This window comes from Giraffa tippelskirchi, chromosome 3 (assembly GCF_054371585.1).
Source record: "Giraffa tippelskirchi isolate mGirTip1 chromosome 3, T2T-mGirTip1v1.2.pri, whole genome shotgun sequence".
NCBI classification, from domain to species: domain Eukaryota; kingdom Metazoa; phylum Chordata; class Mammalia; order Artiodactyla; family Giraffidae; genus Giraffa; species Giraffa tippelskirchi.
In genome coordinates, this window is record NC_137277.1 from 175,343,171 (window position 1) to 175,369,739 (window position 26,569).

At 39.3% G+C, this 26,569-nt stretch overlaps 1 protein-coding gene and 1 long non-coding RNA gene across 17 annotated transcripts in view; one reads left to right on the forward strand and one right to left on the reverse strand.

Moving 5' to 3' along the window:
* LOC145543573 (nuclear body protein SP140-like protein) overlaps nucleotides 1-26,569 on the forward strand; it is a 96,672-nt gene that overhangs the window by 53,921 nt on the left and 16,182 nt on the right. For 7 of the 16 annotated variants that reach the window (XM_081585563.1, XM_081585565.1, XM_081585567.1 and 4 more), the window contains 5 exons: nucleotides 577-660; nucleotides 8,988-9,041; nucleotides 21,901-21,948; nucleotides 23,202-23,306; nucleotides 25,791-25,933. In XM_081585563.1, the coding sequence (XP_081441689.1) occupies nucleotides 577-660; nucleotides 8,988-9,041; nucleotides 21,901-21,948; nucleotides 23,202-23,306; nucleotides 25,791-25,933 (434 nt within the window). The remainder of the gene's footprint in view (nucleotides 1-576; nucleotides 661-8,987; nucleotides 9,042-21,900; nucleotides 21,949-23,201; nucleotides 23,307-25,790; nucleotides 25,934-26,569) is intronic. The other 9 variants (XM_081585566.1, XM_081585568.1, XM_081585572.1 and 6 more) reach the window with 2 other exon arrangements.
* LOC145543575 (uncharacterized) lies at nucleotides 143-9,011 on the reverse strand. The gene is made up of 3 exons (XR_014080877.1): nucleotides 8,875-9,011; nucleotides 7,260-7,690; nucleotides 143-271 (listed from the first exon to the last, which is right to left on the reverse strand). It is a non-coding gene; the product is annotated as an uncharacterized LOC145543575 (long non-coding RNA).

Below are 26,569 nucleotides of genomic sequence, written 5' to 3' on the forward strand. Positions count from 1 at the left end.
TACAAAACCCTCATTCAACTTTTTGGTTATATCATTGAAAATGAAGCAATAAATTTATAAGTATTTTAGATGATTCACATTTATTTTGAATTAGGTGAGCTGGGCTAATTGATGTAACACATAGACCTCAAGAAGTTAAGTGTCGCAGTGCAATGCAAGTTTATTCTTCACTCACATAAAAGGATAAAGTAGTTCCTAGGTTGGAGGGGTGCTCATTGAGGGCCCAGCTGATGGAGGCTCTGATGTTGAAATTGTTGCTTCCATGGTCTCTCTGGATGAGAAACAGAGTGAAAGCAGGAATGTTAATATGTGCAGACAGGAGGAAAGGGTAAAAGCTAGTGACCAAAGGGAGTGCCTTTCACAGCAAAGTTGTGCCCACTCCCAGCCTCGGGGGTGGTTCCTGGAGCAACCTTGACCACCGGGTCAGATGCAGCTATGGGGTGGCCTGGTAGGAGAATTATCCTTAACCCTCTTACACAAGCTTCCCTTTTCCAAATTCCCTGTTAAAGAATTCCATGCTGTATTGGTCCTAGGACACAGACTGAGATTGTAAAGGACTTTTATTTCTTTCTGCAGGGTTGAGTGGTGGTGACTCTTCAGACTTGAGTAACGAAGGAGAGCCCCAGGCAACATCTAGTTCAGCCCTAAGAAATGGGTCAGGTAAAGAAGATTAGGATGTCCGGCCTTGGCCTGCAGCATGTCAGGAGTCTGAATTTAAAGCTACTGCTTCCAGATGCATTTCATTCCGAGCTCCCTGACTACCTTGTATCCAGTTAACCCTGGGAACTACTTCTGGGATTTTTAGAAAATGGAAGGAGGCGGGAAATTATTATAAATTCACACTTAACAAAATGAGTATAATAATATAATATAATAATGTGTGTGTGCTCAGGCATGTCCAACTCTTTGTGACCCCATGAACTGTAGCCTTCCAGGTTCCTCTGTCCATGGGATTTCCCAGGCAAGAATACTGGACTGGTTTGCCATTTCCTACTCCAAGGGAACTTCCTGATTCAGGGATTGAACCCACATTTCCTGCACTGGCAGGCGGATTCTTTCCCACTGTACCACCTGGGAAGCCCTAGTCACTAAATGTGTGTACTTTTATATTCCTATTTTAGCAGAAACAATTACCACAATTATGGTATCTTTTTAAGCACTTACTGTCATGTCTACTAACACCAAGATCTTAGATTTCTATAGTGGTATACTGGTTGACACTAATGCCATTTGTAATTATAAAAACATCAAAAGACAACTGGTCCTGCTGCGTAATTATAGACAGAAATAAAACTTCAAATCAACCATTCTAAAACAAGTATAGATTTTGTCAGATATTCAACACATTGTAATTAGATTGTCTGATGATATTTTAAATTCCTTTGTCAAATAAGATCTTACTCTGTCATCACAAAATCTTTAAGACTTAGGCAGGCTAGCTCTTGCTTCCCTATTTTGGGATGAGGAAATATTAATGGATGTACAAATGTTTAAGGATAGAAAGGAGTGACTATTTTATGTAACAGGAAGATAAGACCTGTGTTGCATAATCAGAGTCCAAAGAGGAGATACAAGGGATCTGGCATAGTCACAGGGAAATGTATCAGTGTCTGATGCAAGAAATTGTATTTAATGATAATAAATGCATGTCATCTGGTCCCATCACTTCATGGCAAATAGATGGGGAAACAATGGAAACAGTGAGAGACTTTATTTTCTTGGGCTCCAAAATCACTGCAGATGGTGACTGCGGCCATGAAATTAAAAGCCACTTGCTCCTTGGAAGAAAAGCTATAACAACCCTAGACAAAATATTAAAAACAGAGACATTACTTTGCCAACAAAGGTCCATATAGTCAAAGCTATGGTTTTTTCCAGTAGTTATGTATGGATGTGAGAGTTGGACCATAAAGAAGGCTGAGCACCGAAGGACTGATGCTTTTGAACTGTGGTGTTGGAGAAGACTCTTTGAGAGTCCTTTGGACTGCAAGGAGATCAAACCAGTCAATCCGAAAGGAAATCAACCCTGAATATTCACTGGAAGGACTGATGCTGAAGCTCTGATACTTAGGCCACCTTATGCGAAGAGCTGGCTCATTAGAAAAGACCTCAATGCTGGGAAAGATTAAATGCAGGAGGAAAAGGGGACAACAGAGGATGAGATGGTTGGATGGCATCACTGACTCGATGGACATGAGTTTGAGCAAACTCCGGGAGTTGCCGATGGACAGGGAAGCCTGGTGTGCTGCAGTCCATGGGGTTGCAGAGTCAGACACGACTGAGTAACTGAACAACAAATAAATGCATATGTATATGTGTATGTGTGTATATGTCACATTTATACACATATATGCATATATATGTGTGTATATTGATCAATATATTTAACCACCAGTATTAGTGTGAATATTGAAATATATATATCCAGATTGAGAGGGAAAAAGCAAAAACCATAAACAAAGAGAGTGGGAATGGAACCAGCTATATGGAGTACAAAACACCTAAAAAAATAAGATGAAAAAGGATGAACAGAGAAATAAAAAGAAATGGATGTTAACAATATAACTGGACTTCCCTGGTGGTCCAGTGGTTAAGAGTCTGCCTTGCAATGCAGGAGACACAGGCTCGATCCCTGATCCGGGAAGATCCCACATGACGTGGAGCAACCAAGTCTGCGTGCTGTAACTACTGAGCCCAGGCTCTCTGGAGCCCAGGTGCCACAGTTAACACCCAATGCAGCCAAATAAATAAACATTAAAGATACTGGGCCTGCAATTAAATTTGAATTTCAAATAAACAATGAATAATTCTTAAAAAAAAAAAAAGAATGTAACTGATGAAATGAGAGAAATCAACACAGAAGACAAGAGAAATCAGGGGCAGAGAAGCTCACAGAATCAAAGTGATGGAGATAAATTTTCTAAGGAGACCATAAAGAGGAAGAGAAGGAGGAGGTGTGGCTAGGTAGAAAGAGAGCAAATCTCCGTTGGATATGAAGAGTGGTCATTGGAGCAGATGTATTTCTCCTCAGCCCATCTGAGTTGTGGACATAGATCAGCATGACTACATCAAAGTATTGTTTCCTTATTTCCTTTCAGTGTCCTGTGGATTCAAAGCTCTAAAAATAAATAGAGTCAGAAGAGATGCCAGTCTATTAGCATGTGATAGAAAAGCCTATTGTGATACTAGTTATCCATTTTCTTTGTTTCCCTGCCTGCCCAGAGGAAAAGCTCTTCCTCTTTAATAATAATGGAAGGGTTAGGCTGAAAAGATATTCTGAGTAAGTTTCTTCAAATTAAAAGATATTTGAGTATATTTCAAGTTTCACAAGATCCAAATGTCACCAGATTGGGAAGTTTTATAGAGGAAGATGGGTAATTTTCAAGGTATCTCTAGGAACTTTACCATCAGTTCAGTTCAGTTCAGTCACTCAGTCGTGTCCAACTCTTTGCGACCCCATGAATCGCAGCACGCCAGGCCTCCCTGTCCATCACCAACTCCCGGAGTCTACCCAAACCCATGTCCATCAAGTTGGTGATGCCATCCAACCATCTTATCCTCTGTCGCCCTCTTCTCCTACCCCAATCCTTCCCAGCATTAGGGTCTTTTCCAATGAGTCAACTCTTCGCATGAGGTGGCCAAAGTATTGGAGTTTCAGCTTCAACATCAGTCCTTCCAATGAACACCCAGGACTGATCTCCTTTAGGATGGACTGATTGGATCTTCTTGCAGTCCAAAGGACTCTCAGGAGTCTTCTCCAACACCACAGTTCAAGTGCATCAATTCTTCGGCGCTCAGCTTTCTTCACCGTCCAACTCTCACATCCATACATGACCACTGGAAAAACCATAGCCTTGACTAGACGGACCTTTGTTGGAAAAGTAATGTCTCTGCTTTTAAATATGCTATCTAAGTTGGCCATAACCTTCCTTCCATGGAGTAAGCGTCTTTTAATTTCATGGCTGCAGTCACCATCTGCAGTGATTTTGGAGCCCAGAAAAATAAAGTCTGACTCTGTTTCCCCATCTATTTCCCATGAAGTGATGGGACCAGATGCCATGATTTTAGTTTTCTGAACGTTGAGCTTTAAGCCAACTTTTTCACTCTCCTCTTTCACCTTCATCAAGAGGCTCTTTAGTTCTTCTTCACTTTCTGCCATAAGGGTGGTGTCATCTGCATATCTGAGGTTATTGATATTTCTCCCAGCACTCTTGATTCCAGCTTGTGTTTCTACCAGCCCAGCATTTCTCATGATGTATTCTGCATATAAGTTAAATAAGCAGGCTGACAATATACAGCCTTGACGTACTCCTTTTCCTATTTGGAATCAGTCTGTTGTTCCATGTCCAGTTCTAACTGTTGCTTCCTGACCTGCATACAGGGTTCTCAAGAGACAGGTCAGATGGTCTGGTATGCCCATCTCTTTCAGAATTTTCCACAGTTTATTGTGATCCACACAGTCAAAGGCTTTGGCATAGTCAATAAAGCAGAAATCGATGTTTTTCTGGAACTCTCTTGCTTTTTCTATGATCCAGTGGATGTTGGCAATTTGATCTCTGGTTCCTCTGCCTTTTCTAAAACTAGCTTGAACATCTTGAAGTTCACGGTTCACATATTGCTGAAGCCTGGCTTGGAGAATCTTGAGCATTACTTTACTAACGTGTGAGATGAGTGCAATTGTGCAGTAGTTGGAGCATTCTTTGGCATTGCCTTTCTTTGAGATTAGAATGAAAACTGACCTTTTCCAGTCCTGTGGCCACTGCTGAGTTTTCCAGATTTGCTGGCATATCGAGTGCAGCACTTTCACAGCATCATCTTTCAGGATTTGAAATAGCTCAACTGGAATTCCATCACCTCCACTAGCTTTGTTCATAGTGATACTTTCTAAGGCCCACTTGACTTCACATTTCAGGATGTTTGGCTCTAGGTGAGTGATGACACCATCATGGTTATCTCGGTCGTGAATATTTTTTTTGTACAATTCTTCTGTGTATTCTTGCCACCTCTTCTTAATATCTTCTGCTTCTGTTAGGTCCATACCATTTCTGTCCTTTATCGAGCCCATCTTTGCATGAAATGTTCCCTTGGTATTTCTAATTTTCTTGAAGAGGTCTCTAGTCTTTCCCACTCTGTTGTTTTCCTCTATTTCTTTGCATTGATCGCTCAGGAAGGCTTTCTTATCTCTCCTTGCTATTCTTTGGAACTCTGCATTCAGATGGGAATACCTTTCCTTTTCTCCTTTGCTTTTCATTTATCTTCTTTTCCCAGCTATTTCTAAGGCCTCCTCAGACAGCTATTTTGCTTTTTTGCATTTCTTCTCCATGGGGATGGTCTTGATCCCTGTCTCCTGTACTATGTCATGAACCTCTGTTCATAGTTCATCAGGCACTCTGTCTATCAGATCTAGTCCCTTAAATCTATTTGTCACTTCCACTGTATAATCATAAGGTCATACCTGAATGGTCTAGAGGTTTTCCCTACTTTCTTCAATTTAAGTCTGAATTGGCAATAAGGAGTTCATGATCTGAGCCACAGTCTGCTCCTGGTCTTGTTTTTGCTGACTGTATAGAGCTTCTCCATCTTTGGCTGCAAAGAATATAATCAATCTGATTTCGGTGTTGACCATCTGGTGATGTCCATGTGTAGAGTCTTCTCAACATGATAAAGTCTGTGATTGATAGTCCTGTGATGCAGGAAACTCATAGAGAACTGGCAGAAGTAATAATAATCAATAGTGTGGCCAGTGTCAAAAGAGCAAGCAAATGGTGACAGTGAAAGTGGTAAACTGTGAGATGAAGGTAAATATTGAAGAAAAAATAGATAAATGCAAAGACTGTAATATTTTAAAGCCAAAAGATCAAGGCAAAATTGAAAGAAAAGAAAAATTAGAAAAGGGATATGACAGTATAGAGAGGATGACTTCAATGATAACAATAGATCTAGAGACAGAAGCATAGAAAACCAGATGGAATGAGATACATACAAGAAGTAATCAGTGGAGGGGATAAAGATGAGGCACAGAGAGATGGTTGGATGGCATCACTGACTCAATGGACATGAGTTTGAGTAAGCTCCGGGAGTTGGTGATGGACAGGGAAGCCTGGCGTGCTGCAGTCCATGGGGTCACAAAGAGTCGGACGTGACTGAGTGACTGAACTGAACTGAACAGAGAGATAAATGGTTAAAGATGAGAAAAAAAAATGGTAGAGAGAGAAGCGGGACAGTGCAAAAGAAAGAGAGGAGAGAAATGGAGAAGTTGTGGATCTGAGATGCTCACGAGACCAAAGCAACATTGTTCACAAAGGCAGTGAGTTTTTAGGATAAGGTGTCCCCAGGTATCAAAATGGCTCCTGTAACTCACCCAGTTCGTAAGAGACGTCGCCAACGGAGTTTCATGCACTCTTACAGCATCAATCACCATCTACAATCAAATTGTTCCTAAACACACATTTCTGGCCCAGCCTAGCTCTGTCTTCTGTACTTTCAAACTCAATTATCCAAGTGTCAGAAAGACCTGGCTAAGGTCCTAAGGTTTTAGACTTCTCCACTTAGATGTCTCTCAAAGACCTTCAAACTCAACACTTTCCAAACTGAGCACATCATCTTTCCCCTGAAAACTAGTATCTGCTCCTCCAATGTTCTCTATCTCTAAAACACTTATTAACTGACTCATTCTTTCAACTTGAAATTCTCAGTCATCCATGACTCACACATCTCAATTGATATACCCCATCTGTCACCTGAGCTTCCCTGGTGGCTCAGGGTAAAGAATTCGCCTGCCAATGCAGGGGATTCAGGTTCAATCTCTGGGTCTAGAAGATCCTCTGGAGAAGGAAATGGCAACCCACTCCAGTATTCTTGCCTGGGAAATCCCATTGACAGAGGAGCCTGGTAGGCTACAGTCCATGGGGTCTCAAAAGAGTCAGATATGAATTAGCAACTAAATAGCAACAATCTGTCACCTAACTCTATTAATTATTTCTTTCAAATGTCTCCACTCTGTTCACTTATTTCCATCTCCATATCAGCACCCTCATCCATGTCTGTATCACTTTTCACTTGAAGGAGTTCTACAGGTTCCTGTTCGTCCTCCTTCTTATAACATTGTTCCCACCAAATACAGTTTCAGTGATTCAGCTAAGCTGGTCTTTCAAAAATGCAAATGTGTTCATGCTGCTGTCCTGCGTAATAGCCAGATGTCCTTTACTTTTCCTTTGGAACAAATTAATTCTTCTTTGAGTGACTTCCAAACTCCCTACCTGAGGCCCCTGCACCTTTCTCCATCCTCAACATTGCCTCTCATTGTCTCACTCTGTGTTCAGACACACTGAACTCTTCTTGGTTTCCTGCGTTTGCTGAATCCAGACTTTTGTATGTGCATTTCCATCCATTTGGGGCTGTCATCTTAGTCACCTTTCTCCCTAATGTGTTTACCTCCTGCTTCCACGATTCTTCCTCTAGAAAAGGCCCCTCATTTCAAACCAGGCTAGTTCTTCATACCTTCTGCATCCCCAGAGTAGACTGTACAATGTATCTTAACACTCTCCGTGTTTCAATGTGCATCCCTCTTCATGCATCAGTTCCCTGGTTGCTCATAAGATTGATAAGCACTGATGCTTCAGTAGTCTTCTGCCCTGCATCGTCACCATCATTCACCTCAGCACCTGACACATGAGAGATGCTCAGCAACCTTGTTGAGTGAATAGAAAAAAAAAGTCTACCTTCTGTATTTCAACATTTGGAAATTTGGCAAAAATTCACTTATTACAGTATTTATATGAGAATATCTACTAAAGTTACTTTAATAATTGAATATGTGTATACATATAAATGTAACAAACAGTATTTTTGGAAACGATAATGTCACATAAAAGTAAGTACAAATGTATGTAAAAATGTCATCAATGAGTGGACTGGAGAAGTATATAAAGAAAAAATAGAAAAATAAAAATGCATATTTTGGGTGAAGAGTAAAAGCAGATTAAAAGGAAGGGACAAGGACAGTGAGGAGCAACAACAAAAGAAAGAGATGTCAGAGGCAGAGCCACCTTGTGATGTAGGAGTCAGGGAAAGAGAAGGGGAGGAGGTTTAAGTGAAAATTTCTTTATAAGCCATAACTTAGGGGCAGAGCTCCAAGGACTGAGAAGTGCTCCTGTGTCATGTGTTCTTCAAAAAGTGTTCCAAGAGGCCAAGAAGCAATGACTGAAAGTCACCAAACATTGATAGGATGGGTAAGGCCACCCAAGGTCAAGGTAGAGGTGGTTCAGTAGATACCCAAGACCCAGGGGCAGCTGTGGAAGGTGATCAGTGTTCAAGGATGACTTCAAGTAGCTCCCAATAGGGGGTGGACCAGTTACAGAAGGTGAAGGTCACAGGACCTTGGGCTGCAGGATGTCAGGAGTCTGAAATCAGAGCTCCCACTTCTGATGCACTTGAGTCTAAACACACTTTGACAGGGAGTGCTCTCAGTCCACGTCACAACCCTATTCTCTGCACTTACTTGACCTGACCCTTTGGGGAACTGCAGGGAGGAAAGAATTCTATTTAACAGAATGGGTCCAGCTGATTATACCTGGATGATGTAGTTGAAATACACCAGTGAAATCAACAATATCATGGGGCAAAGAAATAAATGTGTTCTTCTGCTGGAAGATAATAGCGTCATTTTGTCACAACCTTGGAAAGACCTCAAAAGGTAAACAATCTTTACCCTATCAGAAAAAAGAGACCTCAGACAACTATGTGTAAACTCACCAGATAGTTTTGAAGGAGGCCTTCTAACATGTTACTGATTTATATAGTGATTTCTCACTAGCTTTTGCAAATAAGATCTTATTTAATCTTCATAAAAAATGTAAAACCTGAATGCCATACCTGTTGCTATCTCTGTTTCAGAAATGAGGAAACTGATGCACATAAGTAGTGAAGAGATTCTTCAAAGTTTTACAGTTTTTTAAAGTTTCTGACCACCACCTGTTACTTTCTAGATCCCATGGATATTGGAAGCAATTCTACTTTGGGAAAACACGGTGGGAAAAGAAGTAAGACTGCATAAGAATTTACTCGATTTTCATGTTACAAATCAACTATTTTTTAATGCTGAAGTTTATTATATTTTCTATACCTTTAATAAGAAAAAGATTAATGCCTTTTAAAGTAATTATTTTTCAAAATGCTCATATCTTCATGTGAATATCTTGCTTTTATTCTTTTTTAAAATATTTCTTATAAATATTGACATGTACATTTCCAGAATTTTTCTATGCATGTGTTAACACCTTTTGTAATATAGTTTTATTTATCTAAATAGAGTAATTCTATGCATACTCTCTCTCTTAAAAATTAAATCATACCTACAAAATTAAAATACATAACATCTTAAATTGAACTACAAAAAACCTTTTTTAAAGGATGCTTTAACATGCACTATTTTCATTTTTAGTGTGGTTGAATATTTGTCATTTGTTATTGGTCTTTTATTTCCTTCTTCATAGAATGCTTTGTCATGGAATGCTCTGTCAGTGTTTCCTGTTGTGATGTTTTTCTTTTTCTTACTGTGCTGAATGACTATAGAAATCTTTGTATCAGATACATGCACACTAAATCTTGGTCCTATATGTTCCTAATATTTTGTCCCATTTGTTGTTTTTCTTTTAGGTTTGTTAACGGAATATTTTGTCTTAAAGAAGTTATAAATTTTTAGGAGGTCAAATTTGTTAGCTTTTTTCTCTCTAGTTCTTTGGTTTCCTATCATATTTATAATAGCCATTTCTAGGATTTTTAAAAATATTGCTCTATATTTGATTATAGAATATTTGAAGTACCTGATAATTTTTAATATTTTCACCAAAATCCCATGAGTTTTGCCTATTTGTATTAGGCACTTTGATCACACAGGACCTTTACTTGCCTGAATAACAGGGTGAATTTTAGAGTTAACTCAAGAAGATTCCCTCCCCATCTCCTTCTCAAGTTCTTTGGAAACTCTAATTAGAAATACATTGATTTTGCAGAATAATTTAGGGAGAACAGAGACATACCCATTTATTTATGTCTTATTTAATGTTCTTCCACTAAGAATTTTCTTACACTTTAAAAAAATTTATATACTGTACACATTTGTTTACATCTACATACTCATTTATTTATATCTTATTTAGTGTTCTTCCACTAAGAATTTTCTTACATTTTTTTAAAAAATTATATATTGTACACATTTGTTTCCATCTATGAATATCTTTTTCCTATTACAAAAGAGCTGGAGTAAATTTAAATGAGATAAGACTCTCAAAATCTTTTTAAGTAGGAAATCTATGGTCATTTTATTGCCTATTTGCATATGAGAAAATCAGAATGCCAGGGATCTTTTTCTGATTGAATATAAAATCTTAGGAGCATCTATATAATAGTTTAAGGATCCACCTGTCACTTAAAATATTATGGCCAGGCCTCCAAATGATCAAGACAATCAATCAGAATTAAGCTTCTTAAGAAATTTGTAAGAAGTGGCAATACTTTCTAATGAGGGTAGTATTACAAGACCCCTCCAAATAACTCTTTCAAGGCAAATTTATATTACAGAGAACAGAACAAATTGGTAATGGTTACAAACAGACATGTCTTACCTTCTTATGAAAATTCTCAATTTAATACTGTCAAGGTAATTCTTGTTTTGAATTTATTTATTAAATTGGAGGATAATTACTTTACAATATTATGATGTTTTTGCCATACATCAATATGAATCGGCCATAGATATATATATGTCCCCTCCATTCATATGCTTTACATGGGACATCTCTCCCACGTAAGGCAATTCTTTACGTTAGTTTTATGGTAGAGAATTCTGTCTCTCCTTCTAAAGCTATGGGTTGAGAGGACTTCCCCTTGTTCTATTTGTGTAATTCTTTGTTGGGTACAAAGACTTACATTTTTAAAATCTGGTCTCTGGAATTTGATTAGTTAGCCTCATATAAAACACAGGCCCATAGAGTTGAATTTTGTTGGCAGAAATAGAGAAAGTATTTGGAAAGGATCTTACCTAAAAACAGTAAAATATGATGAATATAGATTTTTCTACTACAGTCTCTAATCCTATTGCTAAATCTGAACTAGTTTGAGATCCTTTATCTTTCTTCTGTTCAGATTTCCTTTCTTGTCTTCACCTAAATATATAACATAAATGATTTGTTCAGTGATTTAAGTGAGGATATTTAAGACATCTTTTTTAAGACTCTCTCTCATATAGTATTTAATAAGCATTACTACTTATAGGCTTATTATAATTCCAAGCATCTTCAAAATACTTTCTGTATTGTTCTTTGATCTCCAAATATTGAGGACCCTTCTTTATACACCTTCTATTTATCAGACCTCATCCTTATGGGCCTCATCTCATTTCCATTTTCACCTCTCAACTTACCCATTTCACACTCTCAACCCTTCTACAACTTCTCCTTCCTGAAAAATCAGACCACATCTCCACTAATGGCTGCTAAAACAGTCTTTCTTCACGGTACCCATTTTGGGTGAAGATAAATAAACAGACTTCAAAAGTGAACGTTATTATTGGTGTTGTGTGGGAATTTAGCATAATTGAAGGAAAAGCCAGATTTGGGGTGTCCCCAAAAACAAAGGTATAGAAGGTTTCCAAGATTTTGAAAGACTTTGGCCGAGCTTGCACTTGTGCTAAAGACTGAGTTGCTGTTGGCTGTAGATAAAATTCCCATAGCTCATCCTATAGAACATGGCAGGATAATTTACAATGATTTCCTACTTCCACAGAAGAAAGAAGTGAACTCAGAGCTTCCCTTTTTAAAAAAATTCTGAGTTTCACCCAGAGGCAAAGAGTCAAGAGTGTCATTTGCAACATAGCCCAGGGTTCGGTCACAATAGAGGTTCCCAGTGACAAATATACATATTGACACAGCCTCACAATCTAGCAACCTTAGGTGCTAAATGCAAGGTGGGAACCTCCATATTTTTCCACCATGATGAAACCAAGAAGGACTAATTCCACAAGATTAAGCCAATGTCATACCCCAAATACTTGGAGTGATTTATGCCTCCAACTATCCTTGGCCCAGGTTAAAAGTACTAGCACCATGTGGCAGGTGAGAAGAAACTCTGCATTAGAAATAGTTAAGCTTCTGTATATTGATGCATCTAAGAATGTGTTGGAAGAGTAATTTAAATGAATAATTCTATCAGTCTGTGAAAAGTTTAATCCAAGTATACGATTGTATACTTAAATCTGGAAAAAAAAATGTTGAAATAAAGGGAGGGATAAGGAAATGTTAGGAAACTACAAATTAGAAGGTTGGTTAGTTTTCACTGTTGGTTCTTTGTCGTGTGCAGTGATGTAATCAGTGTTGTTGGCTAAGGAAGATTCTCTGTAGATCTCGTTGTGATGGTAAGGCTGCCTCTACACCACATGCTGTGTAGTCCAAGAGGACTACACAGATTGACCATAGATGAGCAGCTCTGCTGACCTCATGGGTGAGGCGGGAGTAGGCAGCAGGCATGGGGAGCATTGCAGATGGGGAGGCAGACCTCCTCCCAGGAGCCTGGGCTTCAGACCTGAAGGGATCTCTTTCTAACAAGCTGGTTTCTCCAGTCAAGAGGATGAAGCTGGTTGGCCTATCAGAGGGAGGTCTGATCATGGTCTTTCTGACCGGGAGGTTGTTGGTTGCTTCTTGCCTCCTAACACTCGGTGGGTCTTGGCATCACTGTGATCAGGTGAGTAAGATGGGAGAATATGATGCACTCTCTTGTCTGCTAAAGTATCATGATCTCCTACTTGCTTGTAGCTCCTTCCTGGTCATTTGTTGGTAATGTTGATCAGAGAGTTGATAGTTGTGGTACTGTTGGTGGTGATGGGCCCTTCATGGCTTCCTATATCTACATGTTGGAGTGTAGCTGAGATTGCATCCCTAGGTATTTCATCCAGTCTGATAGCTATAAATTCTATCCATATGTTAATGACCGCCAATTTTATTTCACCTCCTTTGGTCCCTCTTTTGAACTACCAAGTCAGAACTTCTGACTCTAAACTTTCACTTGGAGTCTCAGATTTGACATGTGAAATCCATTTCTTTATTTCACTCCCAAACCTGTCGTCCACCACCTTTCTCTCACTGAATGTCATTATTTCTACTCAGTTGCTTGAGTCAAAAGTATAGAAAAATGTGCTTGATTCCTCTTTTTCTTCCTAGTCCCTCCAAATCCATTCACCAAAATGTTTCAAAACTATATATATATATATTTTTAAATAAAAGAACCAAATAGAAATTCTGAGATTGAAAAGTATAATATCTGCAATTTAAAAAAAATGAAAAAATTGGGTGGACTCTGAAAATACATTGTGTGTGTGTGCAGGTGTATACAAATACAGCCAGTTCTCATTATTCATGGTATAGAGGTTGTATGAAGTCACCCCAAACACAGAGTAGCTAATATCAAAACTTTGCTTCCAAAAGAAATAGAGGGTTTGGTTCCTGTGAGCCTCTGGTCCCTATTTTTGTAAACCAATAAACATATATCTTTGTTTCATGAGTGTTTCTGTTTAAAGACACCTTATTTATTATATATGTTGATTCATTAATGTTGAACTCACATCCAATGACATTATAACTCATGCCTGATTGGAGCTCGTCTAACACTGTTTTCTCCATAAGACACGTCACAGTCTTAACAACACTAAACAGCACTTCAGCACTAGGCTTGAGGCCGTTTTAAGCAGCATAATTACCAACAAAAAGCACAAAAATGAGAACAACATGGAATTAAGTAGATGGCAAAAGGATGCTTATTTACAAAATGAGCTGAAACAAGGAGGCAGAGATTTGTCTTGCTCAACCTCTGCTGGGAACATATGTGTCTGGCAACACAAATTTTTCATTGCTCTGCACACCACCATGAATGACCATGGAAGCACCATGAGAACTGACTTGGGAGTTTCAAATAAATTTTAGAGAGTGGGTGACTTCACAAATTTGAATATGTGAGTAATGAAGACTGGCTGTATATATACATATTTTTATTCTTTCTAGAATTAGTTTTTTAAATTAAACAATGCATAGGTTCTGATAGGCAATATTTTATTATTGTTGCTTGCCAGATAGCCTGCAATTTGGATTTACATTTACTCTCTGAACCAAGAGTTGCTTAAGAGAGGGTGGGAGAAAATGTACATTCTCTATTTCCATATTCTAGGTATGAAGTTGAATGTGTATCAATAATATTAACCTTGTTAAAACGTATTATTTGGGTCTTTCATGGCCTTCTCATTTTGCCCACTTGATCACCTGTGGACTGAGGGTAATAAAAAATAAGATTGTCTACTAGTAGAGTGTTTTTACCTCTCATGGTATTTCCTGTAATTTCTATTTGCTTAAAATGTTTTGTCCTGGATTATACTTTGTTTGAAAATCAGATCAGGATTCCCTGGTATTTTTTCATTGACGTATGCCAAAATCACCTTTGCCTGTAAATTGATTTTCAGTGTTTAAAAATGTGTTTTTATTCGAGTCTTTTGTATACAGTTAAAAGTTGGGGTTTACTTTGTAATTTAATTACAAAATATATTATTTAAATAAGTGAGTTAAGTTCATGTCCTCTATTGTTAGGACCAAAATGTTTGAACTCGTTTCTGTCATGTTAATTTGTACTGGTGATTCATCTTGTTCTAGTATCTTGGATATTAAAAATGTCAACACTCAACATTCTGTCTTCAATGCATTTATGTGCATGTGTGTACTTGTGATACTTAGGAAGGTTTGCATTTTGGTTGTAGTGGTTAAAGCTGGGCATAGGACTGCTTAGCTGAGACTAACCCTCTCAACTGGCCTTGCAGTTAGCCCTGCCACATTTCTCCTGAGTAGGAGAAACATGAGCCACTTTTGGGTCTTTCCTTTAAAAGAAATGAATGGTTGAGTTCTTGTTCATTTCCCATATTTCCTTTGGTTGAGAGTATATACTTATGATATTTACAAAGGTTTATTCTTTTGTTGTAGTAATTACTCTTAGAATTACCTTTATATGGTACCTTTGATCCTCTCTGTAGACAGATCCCATTAACTTCCCACCCAGTAGATTTGCAAAATTAGCATGTGTCCTATTCCTCTGTCCAGTCTCTTTCCTCTCCCACCCAATTTAGGCCATATGTTCCCTTTATTTTTTACCTCTCATATATTAAATGTGCTTTATATTTATCCTTTATTTACCCAAATAATACACCTTGACTCCCAACAGTAAAACAGACAATGACCTTGCTCTACCCCTCATGTTTCTCCCCTCCTCCGCAATGTTTTTGGTATTACATTATATCTATATTTTCAGGACATATACACTTATCACTCTGGTCTGTCACCTCATTTACATTTTTATTTTAATCTTTTTGCCAAAATGTCTCAGTCCTGTCTTGGTTTGCTAAAGTGGACCCTCTAGAAATTTTCTCAATAAATACTCATAGGACCAATATTTCCAAAATGTCCCTATTCAAAAGTACTTGATTTTATTATTTATACCTGAAAATAATTTGCTTGTTCTTTACTTCTAGATCTGTCTTGTAGGATTTTCCTGAAACCTTCTATGGCATTTGATGTTGCTATGGAAAATTCTACAGCCAAAGAGATTCCTCTCCCTTGAAAATGACTTGGTCTTTTGGGCCAGGCTGCCTAGTCAATTCTTTATCTTTAAAGTCCAGTAAGTTTGCTGGAATATATTTCAGGGTTGACTGGAATCTATTTTCTCTGCTACAGAGTGAAACTACATGTACTTATGCAAAGTATATTTGATTTTTTTTAAGAATTTCAGCAAATTTTTTCTTGAACTTACCTTCAATTATGTCATCTGTTACTTGGGTTTCTTCTTCAAGAACTCTAAGGATTTGTTCACTGCTTTCTGTTGATAGGGATATCACCCACATTTTTCTTTTAATGGAAAGACCCAGACTATTCTGCTCACATCCCATTGGCCCATACTTAGTCACATGGCCAGAGCTAAGTGCAAGGGAAAGCTACAGACAGCCAAGGGTCCTATGAAAGAAAAGAGAGAATACTTATGGGTGACAAACAGCAATCTGCTTACTTCTTCTCCACTTTTTCCTCCCAAGTCCCTGATTTCCTCAAAGAGGCAAAGTCAGACTGTTCGTTGGTTCAAGCCTGGCCTTGTTGTCACCTGAGGCACTTTGGCAATAAAAGGAGCTGGAATATGGATGCAACCCAGAGCCGTATGGCCAGAGACAAGTTAGTGTTGAGTGGAAAATATGGGAGAAAGTGTTAGAAAAGTCTGTTGTAACTGATGAACACAGCTCTCAATGGAATGAGGAGAAACAGACAAGGGAGAATTTAATCAATTAAGCAGAAGCCAGACTCCTGGTATCACATCAGATCTATGCCCCATATACACACAATTACTTAAACCAAACTCAGAGCGCAACACCACGCTGTTGGTGCCGTAGAGACAAGCGACACCCCATTCTCTGAACTGAGTTCTGTGATTTTCATTTCTATCTCCTTCGTTGTATTCTCTTCTTTATCTCTCTTCTTTTTCCATTATACTAATGTTTTTCTTCTCTACTTTATTTCTTTTAGTCATTCTTTAAAATCATATCATATAAAGCACTGCTGTTGGGTTTACATGGCTCTGTAGAGATGACAAGATTTTTATTCTGGAGCTGAAAACATATTTAGATATACGTTTCTTTCATTTGGAAGAAATCCTTTCAATTTCTTCTGATTATTTCTAACACCATATGTATATTTGAATATATTATTATTATATATTAAATATATTTTAAAATATAATCATAGTATTAGTAGTATTAGTCTCTTTGTGATCTCATGGACTGTAGCCTACCGTGCTCCTCTGTCCATGGAATTCTCCAGGCAAGAAAACTGGATTGGGTTGTGCATGCTTCAATAGTTGCAGCATATGGGCTTGGTAGTTTCAGTCCCCAGGCTCTAGAGCACAGGCTCAGTAGTTTTGGTGCATGGGCTTAGTGACTCCACATGTGGGATCTTCTTCCCCAACCAGGGATCGAACCTATGTCTCCTGCATTGGCAGGCCAATTCTCAACCACTGGACCACCAGGGAAGCCTACTGTACTTATCTTTATAATCTTGTTTATTTCCCAGGTTATACTTACCTGGTCTAAGAATTTTGTCCTCTGAGTTTTTATGAAATCTCACTGCCATACTTGATTTATTAGTTGGAATGAGAAGTCTAAGCACAGATCACATTTGTTCCTTCTCCTACTTCCTTCCTTATCAAACCTGTTCTCTTAAATAGTTCTTTCTATGCCACAGGATGAAATCTTAGATAAGCCCCAGAATTGTGTTAATCCTTTTCAGCAGCAGTGATAGTCTCACTCAACATTAAAAAGGCTGAGCTGATATTATGTTAAAACTGCAAAATAGGTAGGGGGGAAATTAGGTAAGACCAGCCTCTTCGACCATCTACACATCCTCTCTAATGCCATTCAGTATCTACTGCTTTTGGCTAATTCAAGTTGGGGAGAAAGGAGAGAAGGAAGTAGTCAAGAGCAGGAATGGCCCTCTAACAATAAATGCTTCACTTCTCCCAGAAATGGCAGATGCATGAGTCACATTTGTGGGTTCTTCAGAGATCCTCCCCTTCAGAGAGAATTTCTCAACTGAAGTTCCTCTGATGCAGGAAATCCAACTGATGGCTTACCACTCCCTTCCTAGTCTCCCAGCTTCCAGGAGGTCCACACCCCTCCTGGGGTCACTTCTTTCATCCAAAACACCCTCCTGGACACAGTATCTCTCAAGAATTAACTGACCCTGTCCCTTCCCAGGGAAGGCTCATGAAAACCATGCCTTTTCATGGTCTTCAGACTTTCTAGACCCCTCTCTAGACTTTCCAGGTTTGAGTCTTTAAACACCTCTGCCTCCCTTAAGCCCTTGGAGACACAGATTAATTATCTTGGAAGCCTCCTCACTTGCCTTGAGTGGAGGGGAGCATTGAACTTCTACAGCAAGTCTCTGGTGCCAATAGATAGTATATTTGAACAGGAAACCCAAGAACAACCACTCTACTTCCTGTGGGGTATTGAGAGAGAAACTTCACAAAGAACAATTATTGGCTGGACTTAAAACCTCAAATCTCCCAGTAAGGAGAACTCTTAAGCTAAACCAGACTACTTTGGTATCTTTAATTTACTTGGCCTAACAGGTTTGATGGAAGGTGAATCAAGCAGTGCCAGAGAAAAAGATAGAGGAACAGAAAATATTTTTCGGTTGCCTAAGATACCTCTGGTTAAACGGGCCCAAACCATAGTCCAGTGCAAGAAAGAGAAAGGAAGAAAGAAGGAACAAAGGAAGGAAGAGAGAAAAGTGGAAAGAATGAAGGGAAGAAAGGGAAACAAAGAATAAAAGAAGAAAGGAAGGAGAGGTGCACATTTCATGGCCCTTCCTTGAGGATCAACATGTTTGAACATGGCACTGAAGAAATTTACCTGCACAAGCCCCCTCACCTTTCCTCTCACAACCCATCACCTCTTAAGTCTGAGAGCCTATTCTCCTGAGATAAGGTTTCAATCAACCTTTTTTGATATCTCTCACCCTAAGGTTTTCTATGACTTGAAATTATATTTCTACAAATTCCACTTGGGCAATTTCTCTTGGTTAATTCTTTAGATCTTATTTTTTGTGTGTCCAAACCCATGTGAACAAGCTCTTTTGTCTCTTTCATATTTTCAGCCCAAAAGTCTTCATTCAGGGTTAAGATGATGGCCAATGTGTTATTTGTGTAGGTCACCATCACATATCCCTAGATAATCCAAATTCTTGCATTACTGCATTAATTCTGCCTCTCAAGCAAAGGAAATCTGGATTGCTAAACTTAATTTTTTTAATTTCAGGATGCTTCAGTTTCTTTATAGGTAATGGGGATAGTAAAAACTCCCTAAGATAAATTAGTAAATGTAAGGGTCTTAATTCGTGTGTAGCATATAATAAGCGTGTAACAACTGTTCAATTCAGTGGCTCAGTCGTGTCCAACTCTTTGTGACCCCACGGACTGCAGCACAGCAGGCTTCCCTGCCCATCACCAACTCTCGGAGTTTGCTCAAACTCATGTCCATTGAGTATTGGTGATGCCACCCAACCATCTTATCCTCTGTTGTCTCCTTCTCCTCCTGCCTTCAGTCTTTCCCAGCATCAGGGTCTTTTCCAATGAGTTGGCTCTTTGCATCAGATGGCCAAAGTATTGGAGTTTCAGCTTCAGCATCAGTCCTTCGAATGAATATTCAGGGTTGATTTCCTTTAGGATTGAGTGGTTTGAACTCCTTGCAGTCCAAGTGACTCTCAAGAGTCTTCTCCAACACCACAGTTCAAAAGCATCAGTTCTTTGGCGCTCAGTTTTTTTTATAGTCCAACTCTCACATCCATACATGATTACTGGAAAAACCACAGCTTTGACTAGAGGGACCTTTGTTGGCAAAATAATGTCTCTGCTTTTTAATATGCCGTCTGGGTTGGTCATAGCTTTTCTTCCAAGGAGCAGGCATCTTTTAATTTCATGGCTGCAATTACCATCTGCAGTGATTTTGGAGCCCCCCAAAATAAAGTCTCTCACTGTTTCCATTGTTTCCCCATCTATTTGCCATGAAGTGATGGGACCGGATGCCATGATCTTAGTTTTTTGAATGTGGAATTTTAAGCCAGCTTTTTCACTCTCCTTCATTTTCAGCTTTCATTATTATCATTCTCAAAGTGTTCCTTTAGATACAAGAAATAAAACTTGCCTTAAATTCTTTTAAATGTAGATGTAAATGTATTTGGATTAGTGTGAGAGTAAATATTATGATATCTAGGAACCCAGGTTAACCACTAAAGGCTTGATAAGTGCAAGGATATGGAGTATTTATTTTTATTTATGCAGTAGGCTCTTGACAATTTACAGTAAAATGGAATTTTTTAAAAGTATTATTACATGCAATGTAACTTTTCAGCAGCATCTGTTTTAATTTTTCTATTTTCTCAGAAAGAAGGGAAGACATAGAATTGAAATTCTGAGTAACAGAGTCTCAAAGAGGCAAACCAAGGGGAAATAAATATATAAATAAATTTTTAACAACTAAACATCTAAATTCTTATGTTTTATTCTACGCTTTTATTAATAGACTTATTTCTCTAGCTACTACTTATTTCTGTAGCTACTAACCATTGAGAAATATACCAGATTTAGTCAACTTCTAAAACATGACAGGGAGACAAAGATGATATCTCAAACAAATAGCATGGTGGTGGAATCTGCAACCAGAACCCAAGGCCCAAGGGCTTCTGCAGTGCTGAACTGATAACTTTTGAGGCTGGAAATAGTTGTAGCTATAAAACACTGGGTAGCTCACAAGTGATGAAACTGTCCTGCCCCACGTCCCACCTGAACCCCTGCCGAAGGTAGTCCTGTGGACTTGAGTCTGTCACCTTGCCTCTTCTGCCTGAGTTTATTCCTCTGTAAAGTGAAATCATAATAAAGAGACTAACTGGCCAGCAAGGCCCACCTCAGCTTCATATATGAGCTGTTTTCTCCTGGAACCAGCATTACAAATTAGTACTCTAGGATTCTAGCCATGGGAACTGAATGATGGGCACAGACCTTTAGCTAGAAAGTATTCCTGACTTCAACATTCAGACACTGCTGAATGATGGCAGACCTACACATGCACGTGGACATGCCTGATCTTTTTGGATGTAATCAACAATTAAATCAGAGACTACATTTTTCTGAAATATCTAAGTCAACCTTTTGTGCTATCTCTAACCCTACAACTTTAGGAACTTAGGCATCAATTTTACATTGAAGGCAAAAGGAGAAGGGAGCGGCAGAGGATGAGATGGTTAGATAGCATCACTGATTCAATGGACATGATTTTGAGCAAACTCTGGGAGATAGTGAAGGACAGAGGAGCCTGACATGCTACAGTCCATGAGGTCACAAAGTCAGACATGACCTAGTGATGGAAAAACAGCAACAAAAACAACAATCAGTTTTATAAGTTCCCCTTCTTTGGGCCATTGGGCTATTTTTTTTCAGCCCTTGCTCATTTTTGGTGCCAATTTTTGTCAAAAACCTTTCAACTTAAGTTTTGTGGTAGTTATCTGACCTACAGAATTGAGCATAAAGTTTTCCTTGAGACCTAATATTACTGCCTTTAATCGCTGCCTCTTTATAGAAGTAAATCTTCAGTGCTTTTATTTAATTTGCGTTTTTATCTGTGCACATCAATTTTCTCATCTGTAAGATGAGGATAGTATTAGTTCTTATTTGATAAATTTGCTCTAATGATAAAGTAAATTAATAGAGACAGGTTCTAAGGATCATTCCTGGCACACAATAAAGACTTGACAGATGTCCGACTTCATTACTCTACCCATGTTGCTGCTCTGTTACTTGGGAAGTATGTAAAACATGGCTTCAATTTTATTTGGAATGACTGGGAGATGTTAGTAAAAGGAATATAGGATATATCTCAGATAGGCATCATCTTTGTAACTAAGTCTAGACCACAGTTCTCCAAACTAAGGTCCACAGGGCAAATTCAATCCATGAACTGTTTCATAAATAAATTGTTAGTGGAACACAGCCAGAGCCACATCTTACCATTTATGAACTGCCTATGAATGCCTTCACAATAAAATAGTAGAGCTGAGTAATCACAGAAGGAATTGTGGTCCATAGCACCTTAAATATTTTCCCTTCTGGCCCTTTACAGAAAAAACTCCTAACTCTTTATCAAGGCATTTGACATTTTTCTTGATGTACTAGACAGACTCCTGAAAAGTGACATTTGAATGATGTTTTTGCAAAACACTATTTGCAACACAATGTTGTAAAAAGACACATTCATGTTATTTTTCTACTTTCTCCCAGGGACAGAAACAGTCTGCACTGAGTCTTTGAAAAGAGGCAGAAAAAGAGGTAAAAAATAAATAATGCATTTTTAATTAAAATAATACAAATTTCTATTTTATAATTCATGTTTTTAGTGATCAATCAATTTTCCTAATTAACTTATAGAGCCAGTAACAAATGTTAGGACAGTCCTCGGTCCTGGTCAGTTTCAACAACATGACAGGCACCCACTTCATTGATTAGTCAATTGATCTGTGAGAGACCCCCAGGCCTCCTGAGCAGGTCTCACCTCACCACAGTGATAACTTTTGAGTAGGGAAATATGAAGAAAAGTATCTAAAGGCTATGACTCACATAATATTTAGCTCATTCTCCTCTTGCCCACATAGAGAGCCATAGGCTAGCCACCAAAGGGGACTCTGAGTGGTAACAGGACCTGTTACCAAAGAAATTCCTAAAATTTCTTTGATTGTATAACTTTGGCTTGTCACTCATTTTTTTGACCTCACTTTCCTCCTCTATAAATTGGTGGGTGGCAGGTGAATTTGAATGGCCTCCTACACCCACCCAACTGTAATAGAACTGACTCTGGAAGGACTGTCCACAGTCTACCCTTCCCATCCAGAGACAAGCCCCAACATCAGTCTTTAATGGATCCCCTTCAATGCTGGCCAGAAGGGCAAGAGAAGATGTTCCCACTACTGACACTCTTTCTAAGATTTTCAGCACCTGCTTCAGAGGAATCAGACCTCAGCATCCTCACCCAAGGGTGTACAGAGGCCCTCTCCCTGAGCAATTTGTGGTTTCTTCTAGAGCAAGTTACATTCTAGCCACAGAGAAAACCCCCATGAAAGAGAAGTGAAGCAAAGCAGAAAGTAAGGCGGGAAGACAGAACTGACCCACTGGGGGCCCATTGCAATCCTGCTTTGTTGCCCCAGTTGAGCCCTCAAACAGGGAGAAAAAATGAAAAATTGAGGCTCTTTCTCCATCTGTATAACTTCAAAGTGATGCTATGACTATAAATCTTCCTTCAAAACAGCAGGAGGAAAATGATCGTGCAATAGGTAGCTGGGGCCGGCAAGCTTGGGAATTCAGATCCTTCCTCAAGAGGTGTGTATGTAGGATTTCAGAGGATTGGGGTATAAAGTGACATTAGCTTTATGGACCTAACCTGCCATAAAAGAAAGACCTAGAAATGTACCTAATTCATGGGAGAAATCCTCCTATTACATTTTAAGTTATAAAGAAGGATCTCAAGATGGGAGAGGAGAGACCATTTTAGAGCAAGATGGAATGAAAAAACTCATGCTTCCTTGCAGGTCCAAGAGTTCCCAAAGATACAAATATGGATTTTCAACGTGATCAGCTTCCTGTGACTTGTGGTGAGGCGAAGGGGATTTTATATAAGGAGAAAATGATAAAAGGTGGGCTTCACAATATTCTACACTTTTCAGTTAGAAAACTCTCATGTGAATAATATATTGTACAAGTTGTGGACACTTGTTGCGGGGAGAAACATGTTTCTAAGACCATCCGCAGGTCTGGTGGTTCACTAGCAAGACAGAAAGGCCTCAGCATATTGTTGAACTCGTGGCTGTTATTTATTCTATTGAAAAAACAAACAAAAAAAATCAGCAAGGGGAAAAAGCACATGGTACAGATGTCAGTTTCTCAAGTCCTCTCCAAGAGGGGTCACCATGATGCACTTAATTCTCCAGCAACGATATACAATGTTGTCTGCCAGGGAAGCTGCCCTGAGCCTGAGAATCCAGGGTTTTTATCAGGGGTTAGTTACATAAGTACCCTCTGCCTAGCACATGCCAAAATTCCAAACTCTTAGAAGGAAAGCAGGCATTCCACACACACTATATCATTTACACCAACAGTTCAGGCACAGTGAGCCACTCTTAAGTTCTGGGAATAGTAAGACCCCTTCCCAAGTCCATGTTCCCAGATGCCAGCCAAGGGCCATCTGGCAAACAGACCTTCTGAAGAAAGCAGGCTCAATTCTTCTCTGTTGGCTCTTTTCCACACAGCACCCCAGAGAGGCTGGGGGAAAGATGGCATTTCCACACTGTTTAAATTAATGAACATTAGCTGACAAGGCCATCTCCTCTCCTGCCATGGAAAGTGCCCACAGGTGCCAATCTGCACCCAATACAAGAGCAAGTGCTTCAATAACAAGATGGAAGATGTACACATTTGAGAAACCCAACAGCAACCTTCACAGTCGATTCCCTGTAATGTCTGTCTGGCCTTTTGCTCACTGAAAAAGAGCACAACCTTTAGGCTCAGAAGACCTGGATTCGAGTTTCCGCTGTACCAACAGTGTCTATTTTGTGTGGGCCAACGTAGTATCTCTCATACTGAACTTAGTCTTCACCCAAATGGGAACAATAATAAAACTTGCCTCACCATATTGTGAGGAAAAAAAGAGATAATAGATATAAAAGCTTGCAAATTGTAATTGTTATAGTACAAATGCTCATCTTGCCCATCTATCATAACTGATTCCCTCCTCCCAAAATATGGTTCATTCGGTACCAACAAGTATTGGGTTGGCCAAAAAGTTTGTTCGAGTTTTCCATATCTTACAGAAAACTCCAAATGAACTTTTTGGGAAACCCAATATAAATGGGTTTTTTGCTTTTGTGTGTACGTTAAGTGGCTCAGTCATGTCTGACTCTTTGCCACCCCATGGACTGTAGCCTGCCAGTTCCTTCGTCTGTGGGATTCATCAGACAAGCATATTGGAGTGGGTAAACCATTCTCTTCTCCACAGAATCTTCCTGACCCCGGAATCAAAGCTGGGTCTCCCTCATGGCAGGCAGATTCTTTACCGTCTGAGCCACCAGGGAAGTCCATATACAAATGTTTGCCTATCAGTTCAGTTCAGTTGCTCAGTCATGTCCGACTCTTTGTGACCCCATGGACTGCAGCATGCCAGGCCTCCCTGTCCATCTCCAGCTCCCGGAGTTTACTCAAACTCATGTCCATTGAGTCGGTGATGTCATCCAACCATCTCATCCTCTATCGTTCCCTTCTCCTCCCGCCTTCAATCTTTCCCAGCATCAGGGTCTTTTCAAATGAGTCAATTCTTCGCATCAGGTGGCTATAGCACATACATAATTTAACTTTTCCCACTTTATAGCATTTCCTAATTTCTTTTAACATAAAATAGCTTCAGTCCAAAATATGAGAAATAATTGATTGCCATTAGCTGAAATGATCAACTTTTGTACAAGACAAGACAGATGTAGCTCTGGTGACCCTATGTGACCTCACTTGCCCCCCTCAGAAACTCAGCCTGGTTCTATCTCAGGTGTCAGTGAAGGGAAGAGAGAGAATCTTCCCTACTCATCTTTAGATTCATTCATTAGTTTTTCTCTTTTGAACATAATGAAATGTTTTTTTAAGTAAATGTGAGTAGTAACTGGGGGCTTCCCAGGTGGCACTGGTGGTAAAGAACCTGCCTGCCAATGCAGAAGACATAAGAGATGAGAGTTCAATCCTGGGTCGAGAAGATCCCCTGGAGGAGAGAATGGCAACCCACTCCAGTATTCTTGCCTGGAGAATCCCATGGACAGAGGAGCCTGGCGGGCTACAGTCCATAGGGTCCCAAAGAGTCGGAAACGACTGAAGTGAGTTAGAACGCACTCCTGCGTAGTAATTACTGTCCTTCTCATTGCATGAAGGTCAAAATATGCATACTGGACAGGAAGTAGGTGCCTGCCCTTGCCTTTCAGACTGCTCTGGGTCCCCAAGAGGGGACTCTGCTCTACTGTTGCCAATTCTGAACCCAAAACGGGTGGCCCGGATTCATGCGGTGGGAGGTCAAGTCTTAGGGTTTTCACAGTCTGGTGCGTGCCCTGGCAACAAAGGGAGCTCACCTTGTCTTGGTCTCACAGGCTCCTCAGAAAAGTGTATAATGTATGAGAATGGAAAGTGGGTCACCCTCAAGGAGTTTGAAGATGAAGGAGGCCACAAAGCCTCCAGGAACTGGAAGAAGAGTGTGCGCTGCGGCGGATGGCCCCTGGAAGACTTGATTCAGGTATTCTAGCAACAAAGCGTTGCAATCAAGGGTTTTGTGCCATGGGTCATTGGTTTCAAGCTTGAGCAGGACACTTCTAGAAAATCACCATGCCTGGGTCACAATGCATATATTATCCCTAATAGTTCATGTGGGTGCTCTCTTTGCTGGTTTTCTTTTTTTTTTTTTAAATAAATTTATTTATTTTAGTTGGGGGCTAATTACTTTACAATATTGTAGTGGTTTTTGCCATACATTGACATGAATCAGCCATGGGTTTACATGTGTTCCCCAATTTTCATTACAACTCAATCCTCTGAGTGTGTAAACTTTTACACTTAAATTTTTATTCGATTTTTAAAAGTTACTTTCCACTGCCAATTATTACAAAATATTGGCTATATTTCCCATATTGTGTAATACATCCTTGAGCCTGTCTTATACCCACTAGTTGTATCTCCCACTTCCCTACTTCTATGTTGCTCCTCCCCCCACTTCACTGTTAACCACTGGTTTGTTCCCTAAATCTGTGAGTCTGCTTTTTTTATGTTATATTCACTAGTTTGTTATATGTTTTTTTAGATTCCACCTATAAGTGATACCATGCTTACATTTGTCTTTCTCTGTCTGACATTCACTTACTTAGCAAAATGCCCT